This window comes from Artemia sp. Qi Xiang Cuo, chromosome 2 (genome assembly GCF_049724085.1).
Source record: "Artemia sp. Qi Xiang Cuo chromosome 2, ASM4972408v1, whole genome shotgun sequence".
Classification (NCBI taxonomy): domain Eukaryota; kingdom Metazoa; phylum Arthropoda; class Branchiopoda; order Anostraca; family Artemiidae; genus Artemia; species Artemia sp. Qi Xiang Cuo.
In genome coordinates, this window is record NC_142795.1 from 70,201,516 (window position 1) to 70,214,170 (window position 12,655).

At 37.3% G+C, this 12,655-nt stretch overlaps 1 protein-coding gene across 1 annotated transcript in view; it reads right to left on the reverse strand.

The window, feature by feature from the left end:
* The window catches only part of LOC148955560 (prothrombin-like), an 89,162-nt gene extending 78,827 nt beyond the window's left edge, over nucleotides 1-10,335 (reverse strand). The window contains exon 1 of the mRNA XM_089102807.1: nucleotides 10,262-10,335. Within this exon, the coding sequence (XP_088958933.1) occupies nucleotides 10,262-10,329 (68 nt within the window). The 5' untranslated portion in view covers nucleotides 10,330-10,335. The remainder of the gene's footprint in view (nucleotides 1-10,261) is intronic.
* Nucleotides 10,336-12,655: the final 2,320 nt, after the last annotated feature.

Here is a 12,655-nt window from a genome sequence, read left to right on the forward strand (position 1 = left end):
CAACAGTTTCCACAAGGGAGTGTTATGAGAGTTCTGGTTTGAATTTCGTTCAAGTAGTTTCCCATGCTTAAAACCGATTGATTCTCACTTGCGTCTGAACACAACATTGTGGGGTCTTACCCCCTAATCCCAGGACATAGTCACTTAGAAATGTAGCTTTTAGAAGGTATCAAATTTGTCTCGCCTCGGATGTCGTGTAAGTTCTGAACAGTAGTTGGTAAAATAAATACCTACTAGCCAAAAAGGCTCGCAAATCGTGCGTCTTGGCTAGGGAATAGTCTGCTTTTTGCCAGATCTTTCCACTCGCTTGGGCCTTCAACCCTTGCTGGGACACCGATTGGAGGAGGCAATTATCCCCCCAAATTTAAAATATATCTTTTGGTGTTTGTTTTTGGAAAAAAAAATCAGAAAAAACTGTTCCCTCCTTCTTTTTTTTCTTTTCGCAGTTAGCAATAACTTCCCTTGAATAGTGCTCATGGTAGTCTAAATTAGTAGTCTTTTACTTCGTAGCTAATAACCATAAAGCTATTTAAACAGTCCCAGGGGGGTGACCACTTTCAGAAATCACGCACACCAGGGGATGCGTGCAAAGCGTCGCAGAAACTGTGCCTAACGGGGCGGAAATTCTTAAAAAACGAGGCAGAAACTGTGCCAAGCGTGACAGAGCTGTGCGGCACGCGTGGCGTTCTGATATGTGCACCAGGTGCTGATAAGTGGGCGAGGCGACCCCTCGAGCCAGCCATTCACTTTCCAGAGCTTTGTATTTTTACCAGTCTTTTCTTACTTAACTTGTTACTAAAGCTCCTATGTCAAATTGAGAATGATGTTATCAGTACTACTCCTTGAAATTTGCCTGCAATCAAGGCAATAAAGAAATTTAGGGCTAATCTCGAAACAGTAGCTTAAAATATTTGATAAAACACAAAAGGCTTATCTTTTTGGCAACTCTGTGTAAGTTTAGGTGTATATCTTTCTGATACCTGAATTTGCACCTTGAGTATTCAAGTAAGAAAAATGACTCAGATACAACTGAAACTGTACAATTGTCTGTAGAACCATTTCAAGATTCTTAAATAACCCTATTTTATCATAGTAGTTATATTTACAGTAAAATTCATCTATTGTTCATGAATAAATTTCACCAAATCATGAAATCCGATGTCCAATTATTCAAGTTCCTAAACATCCAATTTCAATAGCATATTGTAAGACAATTCCTCCGCACGCACAAGAAGCTAGCGCATTTTATGAGCAAAACCACTGACCACCTATGAGTAATCTCGCACCATAGAATTGGTTACTTTATACCTATTCCATTTAAGGTTTTAGATATTGCCAAAAAGACCATATTTGCATTTATAGACAAAAAGATGTCTGAATTGGATGCTTTTGTTGTAACTTCCATATTAAATGAAGAGCTTCTGTCCATAACTAGCTTTAATTAGTTTATTTTATTCATCGCAGTGTTTTGCTATTGAGCCCCTCCTAAAGTTACTAAATTATTTCTCCTCCATATCTCCCCATTATACATGTTAGGTGTACAACTTAATGTTAACTAAAATTCACATTTTTAGATTTTATTTTACGAAGGCAGCCAAGATACAAGAATTTTCTATTGGAATATAGGGGAAGGGAGACTAAACAGCTCCTATTTTAAGCCATTTCCCGTAATTGAATATATTTGGTATAAACTTTTGATTTGTTTTATTTTCAGGAGAGACGCCTAGTCTAGTCCAAAAACTTTTGATGTTAGTCATAGAAACCTTTGATGATCTTCTACGCGGCTGAAGCCATTGTGACCTTTACAACAGGATTCTCTGATGTTTAAATACATTGTGCAATTATGTTGAAATAGATTGAAGCATTGTATATAAACAAGAAGAGAGAAACATTAACATATAAAATTTCTAAAAAGAAAGATCCCAGCCCCCCCCCTCGAGAAATTTCCTGGCGGGGTTAATGATATCTCGCCTCACCTTTCCCACCTCTGTCCCGGTAGACATGTGAATGTGATATTTTATGCTAAATAGGAAAAGATTGTCGCAATGGGATGGGCACTCTTAACCTGATGCACAGGAACCTTTTTATTTTTTACTGGACTTAAACTTTATTTTTGCAGCTTCAATGCAAACCTAACTCATAAGAGACGTCATCTCAGATTCCTCATAGGACCCTTTCTACAGACCTTAGGACCCTAACTTCCTTTTCTGCAAAATCTTTTGTTTTTGTACATGTTTTGCAATTTTTTTTTTTTACCGTGAGAGAAGGCAATGAACCCGACAGTTGTTGAGTTAATTATAGTTGATGATTTTTAGCTTAGTATTGATTATTGTGTGGCTCTACCAGGAACAAGAATTATTTAATTAATACGTTGATTAAGCACGTGTTTTATAAATTTTTGGGTGTGGAAAAAGCTATGGACCCCATACCCTCCTCCAGATAGCTTTCTTTTTAAATATTAATCGTTATAATTTTGAAAATGTGCTGAAATAAACAGTAGGCAAAGTCAAATAAAGAATAGTTTAGTATGGTTAATATTCTGAATTTATATAATGGCAATTATTGCAATTGAGCGTAAAAGTCGCTTTTTAAAAATTGTAAATTTCGTATTTTTCCTGAAGTTGATTGGTAGAGGTGTGTTTTCATTTCACTAGTGGTGGATATGTGAAATCTATATCTGTTTTAAAACAACTTTAATTTCAATTATAGCAAAAATATATAGGCCAGATAATTCTTACCTGGAAACCAGAACTAAAAAGTTGGAAAGATCACAAAATTTTATTAGTCGGCTGTCCCCAAGAAGGATTAAAAAAAAAAAAATTAGAGACATGGTCAGCAAATACATTTTCAGAGTTATTTGATGCTATGAAATGCATTTTTGATGCATTTTTTTGCTAGAATCTTTGACTGCAGCTTTGAATTTTGAAAGGGATTCTCTTTTCAGTCATAAATTTTGTATAAGAAAAAAATTTAATACGGATGTACTTGAAAAATAGCTTCAAAACTATTCAAAAATGTATTGGTACTGAAGAGGCTTGCGGTTTAGGACCTGTGCTTTCTTGAAAGGCTCCTCTTAAAATATCACTTTCCTCCAAAATAAATTTTTGGATGTGCTGGGGCCCACGTGCAATAATTTTTTTTATTTTTTTCTCACTTTATTGAGTAATAAACAGCTTGTGTAATTTTTGCTAAATGAACAACCAATCATTTCTGTGTTACATTTTAGCATTAATTTAAGCGTAGAACTTGAAATACTTCGCAAAACGGATTACCAGCTGATGGTTGGTTTACACATCACGGAAATCATGCGGATTTAGCAATCCGTGCGGAAATTCCGTCCGTTTTTGTGCTAGAAAAATCTCTAGCTTTCCGCAACGTTTTGGCCAAATCAGGACAGAATCTTGGCAAGATTTTTAAATGAATAAAATCATGAGTATGGATTATTAAAAACTACACGATCTTATAACTTTGGTTCAAGGCTACACTCAGCTTCTATGATCCTACGCACCCAGGCTATAAGAAAACTATACAAAACGGTCTCATTTGGGTCTCTATTGTTCAGCTTTCAGAAGAGGGTAAGAACATAGGTCATGCTGTTGCAATAATTTGAAATCTTTGCCTTAAAACGGAGCGTTATTTTAGCCATAGTTCGAACAGAAACGGAGGGATTTCCGCATGGATTTCCGCAATGTGTAAACGAACCATGATTGAGTGGTTAGCATACACAGCAGACAAGAATTCTTCGCGACAACATAGGTTCGCAAGCACCAACCTTAACTAACCAATGTTAGTGGTTAATAGCATTAAATTTATCCTCAGTAACGCTTCTTGAAACCCCCAAGAGAGTTCGCAACTAGTTCCTCGCGCTTTAGCTCCACAGATAGGGTCAGCAACCCCTGTTAAGTTGACCGTAGCTAATCAAAGTAAAACCATTTACTTACTTAGCACAAATTATTTACTTGTCTTTCTGGTTCTATAAACTAGACATCGCAATTCAGCAGTCACTTCAAATTAATGAGTCAAGCCATGAAGTTTTTTTGGACATCTTCTATTCCTCAAATTATGGGCTAGTTTCCCAAGACTCAATTATATATCTCTTGCTTTTTAAAAACCCAGCTTGTTTGCAGTTACTAATTAAAGGCGGTTAGGAAATAGGATTTTTATTTTAGATGAGCCTTACTTTCTCTGGATAGACGGACGTGATTTAAGGTATCTTGAAGAGCATTAAAAATTACCGTCTCAGTGAGGCACATCCTGCCAAATAGTAACAGTTTGGTACAGGAAATCTGAGTGACTGTTTTATTTCATTTGATTAGAGGGGAGCCGGCATCCCCCCCCCAGAAAATTCTCCTCCAAGAGTTATTCCCCCACACGCAAAATTGAGCAGCAATGGAGAAAGTATAAAATAGATAATACTTTTAGGACAGGGGCCGGTTGATCTCCAATCACTTTCGACTTGTAAAAAAAAAAAAAAGACTAGAACTCTCAATTTCCAATCAAATGAGCATCCTCCATAGTTTCTATGACCTTGGTGGAGTTGGAGATGAGGGAGGGGCAGCCCCCTCCTACATGCGGGAGGATATTTCCATAGAGGATGTTTTCATGGGGGAAGGGACATTACTATGAAGGGGGCTCCTGATTTCCCGGAATTATTTCAAAAACGATCAGAAATTGAATAATAAAATAAGTTTTGTCAACTGAAAGTAAGGAGCAACATTAAAACTTAAAACGAAAAGAAATTATTACGTATATGATTGGGTTCGCCGTCTAATCAATACCTCGCTCTTAACGCTGAACTTTTTTTTAGTACTTTCAAAAGAGCTATCTATTCTAATTAAACGCTCTTTGTGATTCAGGGGTTTGTGATTCGAACAAAATTTGAACTTTAGCGTAAAGAGCGAGGTATTGACTATGGGGTGAACCCCCTCATATACGTAATAATTTCTGTTCGTTTTAGGTTTTATTGTTTCTCCTTACTTTCAGTTGAAAAAACTTTATTTAATTTACGAAAGAAAGATCATGGACGTCTGATTCAGTGGAGGGGTTAGAGGATTTGAGCCACCTCAAAATGTTTGTTTGACGTAAAAACGTAATAAAAATGTATAAAAACACAGATATGTCTGTTCAAGTTTTTTTTCTGTAAAAAATAAACCTCCAAAACAAAAGTCCTGCATATAGCCATGGGGATATGTATCAATTTTTACCTCTCCCCTCCCCCGTCTCTCCCTTAGACCTAATCCTGTATTAATCTGAAGGTTCAATGAGAGTTGGTATATTTTGGCATTAAAATGCACCCTTTGAGATATCTGCCTCCCTCCCTAATTACTAAACAATCAGAGAACCCTACTCAAGAGGCTTATAGCTCTCATCTGCAAATGTTAGCGATTGTATTTGTACTGGGGAGTGGGGGCAATAGTATCACTCTATACTACTACTACTAATAACAGCTCACCGCAGCACCAAGCCGCTCGAGGCCAACACAGCTACGCACGCTCCTCCTCCGCCCCAATCTATTCAAACCCTCCCTTTTTACACCCTCCCGGGAAGTTCCCATTTCCTTTAAATCTTTCTTTTTGACTCCTCCCACCCCAGACGAGGACGACCTGCTTTCCGTTTAGCCCTAGATGGTTGGCCGAAAAGGACAATCTTTGGTAATCTGTCATGCTTCATCCGCACGAATTGCCCTAGCCACCTCAACCTTTCTTTCATTATAGCTCTAGAAAGCGGTATTGAACCATATTTTTCGTACAGCCTACTGTTTGAAATACGGTCAGTCACCCGGGTAGCCAGAACAATCCATAAGCAATTTCTCTGGAAAATATCTAGCAAATCTTTATCCGCTTTTCGGAGCGCCCATGCTTCAGACCCATATTTGACCACTGTCATCACTGTACCGTCTAATATGCTAATCTTGGTTTGCAGACTTATCTTCCTATTCTTCCAAACTTTTTTTAATTGTGAAAAAACACCATTTGCCTTGGCTATTCTACTTTTAACATCTTCACTGCTCCCACCGTCTTTACTAATAATACTACCAAGGTAAGTGAATCTTCCCACTTGATCAATCGTTTGATTACCCAACGTCGCCTTGTCATCTTCACTTATTCCTAGCCTTAGTGACTTTGTCTTCTTAACATTAATTTTCAAACCTATTGTAGCACCCTGAACTCCCAAACCCTCTAAAATTTCATTTATTTTGCTCACACTTTCATCTAGGATGCTTAAATCATCAGCATAATCTAAGTCCAGGAGACTTTTTCCTCCCCATTTGATTCCGTGGTCTCCCATTGCCTTTCCTGCGCTCCTTAAGACAAAGTCAATCAAAATAATCCATATAAATGGGGATAGGACACAACCCTGCTTAACTCCTGATTCAATTCAAAACCAGTTGCTTACCTCATTTCCTACCTTAACCGCAGCAGTGTTTTTCTTTTATATAGCACTAATCCCTTTATTGTATTTGTCTGGTATACCATACAAGGGTAAAACCTTTACTAGAGCTCTTCTATCAACAGAATCGAACACTTGCTCATCTATAAAAGAACGCTAATCTATAAAATATAAAATAATCTATAAAATATAATCTGTAAGAACGCTAATCTATAAAACTGAGGACCAAAGGTGTTTGACGACTCAGGCATTTCTCAACTATTAACCTAAGAGTGAAAATTTGGTCAACACATCCTCCACCTTTTCTAAAACCGCACGGTTCTTCTCTTAAAAATTTTCTACAGCATCTCTCAGTCTAAAAAGTATTATATTATTAAGTAATTTGCTACCTACAGAGACCAAACTAATGCCCCGATAATTACCACACTCACTCTTATCACCTTCCAAATAAAGTGGCTTAATTCAGGTTTCCCTAAAATCGTTAGGTACGGTACTTCCCCTCTTTCAAAACTATATTCTTAATCTTTAGTAACTTATTTCTAACCTCAGAGCTACCATATTTAAGAAACTCACTTACAACACTTATCAGTACCTGGAGCCTTATTATTTTTTAATCCTTTTAGTACTGTCGCCAATTCCTCCTCACAAAACAAATCTTCCTTCACATCTAAGGTATCACAAACTTTTTCATTTTCCCCTATATATTTTCCTGTAACTCTATCTCGGTTTAGAAAATTCTCATGTTCTGCCCGTCTCTCTTTAACTCTTTCCTTATCACTAATTATGGCCCCGTTCCTATGTATAACTGGGACAAGACCAGATTGACTACTCCCTCTCAATTTATTAATATGCCAGTACAAAATTTTACTATTAGGCCGTCTAGCTTCATCTTCCAGATCCTCAGAAATTGAATCCATGGCCTCAACTTCACACCTCCTTAATTCATATTCTAACGTTTTCTCCCCTTTCTTTACATTCCTTTTGTTTCCATATGACCTATCACTCAGGTAATTCTTGTACAAGTCCCTTCTCCTTTCTATTAAACATAAAGCTTTTTCACTAATATTCTTAATTGCAGTCTTAGCTTTTTTCCCTAAAACGCCTTCAGCAACTTCACAAATTATTTTTCTAAAATTATTCCAACCATCTTCAACATTATCAAATTTTAAACTTTCAAGTTTAGTATTCAACTGTTCCTGGAAAGTTTCTCTTAAATTCTCATTCTAGAGTCTACCAACATCATAACTTCCCGGGAGGTAGTTACCCTTCCAAAATTTCAGCTTTAAATTAACACTAGACAGTACTAGACGCTGATTACATCAATAACAGCACCCGTATATACCCTAGCATCTTGTATTGATCCTGCCAGTCTTCGGTTATCTATAACATAATCAATAAAGTTTGCTGTCTTATCATCAAACGAATACTGGGATCCTGTTTATTTGCTCCTGTAACTGTAAGTAAATTTCATCTCAGTCAATAGTAACTCCGTCAGTTGGTTCTGTAGGGGCATATACTACTATAACACTGATACCCTGAACTTTTTAGTCATAAAATAAACAGTTAATATTCTATTATTAATACCTTCCCAGCCTAAACAAGGCCTAACAGCTTCCTTATTCCTTATGAGCCCTACTCTCTGTCTATGTACACCATCCTTTCTGCCTGAGTAAACAATTTCTGTATTACCTAATTTCATGCTCCCTAACCCTGGCATATTGGTTTCTAAAACTCCTAATAAGTCCAGTTCGAATTGTCTGAGTTCGCTAGTCAAAATGTCGATACGATGGTCATTTTTTAACGTTGTAACATTCCAAGTTCCAATTTTCATGTTCTTTAATTAATTTAAATTACTTTGGCCTCAGGAAAAGCAATGATCCCGGATACCAGTGCAGGACGGGGATCACATATCTTCTCAAGTCTACACCAAAGCGCTTAAGCCAGCTTAGAACCGGCCAGCAAGAAGTCCCTGGTACCTCCAGTATGAATGGAGGCTTTCTGCAATCCTGGGCCCATCTTGGTCACAACGTGATTTTTAGCACTTGGCGATGCTGTTCTATCAACAAGAGTCGAAATCCTGCACAGACAATCTCAAGTCTACTACCTCCGACTCATTATATATTCATGCCTACAAATATTATGCTAATACGGGGAGGCAGCCCATAGTAGATAAATTAGCTAGGAAGAGGTTTTTCAGCCCAAAAACGGCCGTCAAAATAGAACAAGCCCAGAAGAATTGTCCATTAATCAGAATCCCGTGCGAATACCGTGTCGTTTACTAGGCTGTAATTTCCTTGAGGGGTGCTACTCTTCAAATGGGACTAGAGTTGACCACAAGGTCTCCAGTATTGCGGGTACCCCAAAAAGGTCGAGGCAGCCCTTTGCACAGGTCATGCCCATAGATCTGGATCTTACGCCCTGCCACAGTTATCCTCCTATAGAGCATCCTCGCGCGATGGTGTTCTGCATCACCATGCAATTTATCCCATTACTGGGAGAAGGTTTGTAACCCATGGGACGTGTGGACACATCGGTGGATCCTATTGAGTGTACATTTGAGGGGCCTTCTTCCTCCTCCGCCTGTATTTATGTCCCCTGGCGAGGGTCACTCTCATTGCTATAATCTTTCTTCTATGTAGCTTAATTGTTACCGTGAATGTCCCGAAATTGGTGAATGTCGAAATTCACCGGTGAATGTCAAAAATACTTTTTTTTTTTCCTTGGATTTAGTCAGCTTTGTCACTCAACTTTTTCAACTTAATGCAAGGTTTGGTGATGACAGGTTAGCTTAGATTAGGTTTGGTTAAATTGGGTCAGATTACCTTATGTTTTTCGCCCATTTCTGACATTTAGAACCAAATTTAACCTAACCTAACCTAAATTAACATAATCCAACCTAACTTTAACTTTTACCATTATAGCTTGCATAAGGCTGAAAAAGCTGACTCGCAAAAACAATTGAATCCAAACAGGGAAAAAGGAATTTTGGACATTCACCAGTGACTGTCGGCATGAAACAGATTTCGGACATTCACGGTAACATAAATATTAGATTCACATGCCTACCGGCACAAATGGAAAAGGCGAGGCAGGGCATCATGGGCCTTGCCGGGACATTCTTGGAGGATGAGAGGAGACAAGTACGACCAGGAGTTTGTTTTTCACCGATTTTAAATGGTAATTTTCCTCTTTTCCTATATGAAATATTTAAATGTATTTAAACATGCGTATACATTGTATTTAAGCATCAGAGAAAACTATTGTGGGGGTCGGAATGACTTCAGCCATGTAAAAGACCATGTCACGCAGAACTTCCATCTACATGAACAATAATACCCGTCTCCGTCCACCCGAATTTCTTTAGTAAAATTACTATTAAGAACTTATTTAACAGAATTACTTTCCAAGGGAAATTTTGACTAAATATTCAAATATTGTCTAAAATTTCATTTGCAATCCAATATTTGAATTCTAAAGCAGAAAACTGAAAAAGCGGGAAAATACCAACCCATTTACAATTATTGTTATATAGACTTTAACAGCAAGAAATCGTGGGTTTATTTTGCTGGTAGTCCACATCATACCTTGGTTAAGCCTAGGCATGATTTGAAAAACGATAAAAAAATCAAAAAAAAAATCTTTCTCTATCTTTTATCACTCTATCCTTTCCATGTAATGGGGTGGGATGGCGGCGGGGGGGAATTCTCATGACAAGGTAGATTATGCATGGAAAGAGCGTTGAATGCTGAATTAAATGATGCTCCCTTTTTCTGCTATAGTGTTTCCTTCACAATGGGAATCTTGCTGCGTGATTCTGTCTTTTAAAATAGCGCATACTTAGCCTAGAACAATATGTTATTAATAGACTTACGATTTCGGGGATATAGAGTTGACACATATGACGAAATATATTATAAAGCAGTACCTAAAACTAATCATTACAATATCCTCTTCCGTCCAATGAGAAACTAATCATGTTATAACCAACTGAATTCTAACCGCTTATAACTAACTACTTGTAAGGGATACCCGCGTTGTACTTCAGGGGCTACCAAGTCACACATATTTATGTACTGAACGACTTGTGAATTAAAAGAGAGGTTACTATTAGAAAATTTTCATTTCTTAGCTCTTTTCGCTGTTATCTTTTCTGCAAAATTAATATTTGATAAGAAAAGAAATAATTACAAGCGAGCCCTCTATATGGTATCCCGAGGAAAAAGGTATATTAGTTTTCTTGAATTTAGTTCTCTACGAAAGAGATCTTGATAAACAAAAAATTATTATAACGACTGTACTTAGGTTCAAAATTGACAGCTCTAGTGCCCTATCTACAAATTAAAGTGATCGGTCGACATCCGTCCCTCCCCCTCCCTGTGCCCATTTTTGCTGCCCCTCGATTGAATTGGGTAAAAAGACACTGCGTGTTACTAGGCAATCAAAATGGCGTATCAAAAGGCAGTAGTGAAGGAGTACAAGGGGACATTGAGCTATGAGTTGGGCAAAGAGAGTAGAGTTGCATCAAAAGACACCCTTTTCACCCAGGTTATCAAAATACGATATTTGATAGAGGGGACTGCTCGGAGCATGTTATTGAAAACCTCTGGTGGCGTAGAATAAAGAGGAAGGGGTAGGGATTGGGGGAATTCAAAGTCAATGCTGAGGGGAGATGCTAAATATATTTTGTTATTGGTTTTTCTTGAATTTGGTTCCCTACGAAAGAGATCTTAATAAACACAAAATGTATTGTAACGGCTTTGCTTCGGTTCAAAATTGACAGCTCTATAATCGTTTTAAGAAATGACAGCGATTTGTTGCCATTCACTCCCCCCCCCCCCCTGTGCCTGTTTTCGCTACCCCTAGATTGGATTCGGTAAAAGGACACTACGTGTTTCTGGGAAATCAAAAGGGTGTATCAAAAGGCAGTAGTAAAGGAAAATAAGTGGACGTTGAGCTATGACTTATGGTTCGTTTACACATTGCGGAAATTCATGCAGATTTAGCAATCCATGCGGAAATTCCGTCCGTTTTTGTGCTAGAAAAAATCTCTAGCTTTCCGCAACGTTTTGGTCGAATCAGGACGGAATCTTGGCAAGATTTTTAAATGAATAAAACCATGAGTATGGATTATCAAAAACTACACTATCTTATAACTTTGGTTCAAGGCTACACCCAGCTTCTATGATCCTGCGTACCCAGGCTATAAGAAAACTAAGAAAAACGGTGTCATTTGGCTCTCTATTGCTCAACAGCTTTCAGAAGAAGGTAAGAACATAGGTCATGCTGTTGCAATCATTTAAATATTTGCCTTAAGACGCAGCGATATTTTAGCCATAGTTCGAACAGAAACGGACGGATTTCCGCATGGATTTCCGCTATGTGTAAACGAACCATTAGGCAAAGAGGATAGAGTTGAATCAAAGGACACTCTTTTCACTCACGTTATCAAAATACCATCGTCGAAGTTTTTCCCTGATATTTAAGGTTCGATTATTCCCTAAAATATATCAGTTCACGATTAGATTTTCTTGTTTTAAAACTTTCGAAAGTGGATATGAATACACACTCTACATCTACAAACAGAACAAAACTACAGAACCAACTACATCTACAAACAGAAAATGGAATCATCAAAAAATAAAAAGGTAGGTACACAGTGAACATAATTTTCCAAATGAAAAAAAATCATTGAATAAGAGCATACAACTTAGTGCTTTTTATAATAATTAAATAAAAAAAACAAGTTTTTTTAACTGAAAGTAAGGAACGACGTTAAAACTTAAAACGAACAGAAATTATTCCGTATATGAAAGGGGCTGTCCCCTCCTCAACGCCTCGCTCTTTACGCTAAAGTTTGACTTTCTCACAACTTTATTTTTTAAACAATAAAAAAACTTTAGCGTAAAGAGCGAGGCGTTGAGGAGGGGACAGCCCCTTCATATACGGAATAATTTCTGTTCGTTTTAAGTTTTAACGTCGTTCCTTACTTTCAGTTAAAAAAACTTGTTTTTTTTATTTAATTTTTGAACGTTTTCGAATTAATGCAGGTTTTGATTTTGGCTCACCGTACATGAATAATTAAAACAAAATTTGCATATTATATTTGGTTAAATGGCTTTCTCGAAACTTGTTTAATTTTATTTACGAACGTTTTTATTAGTAATAAATATACGTAACTTAGAATTAACTTACGTAACGAACTTCTATATTCATAAATTTTTAACACGTATATTAGGGGGTCCTCCTAGTCAATACCCTGCTCTTT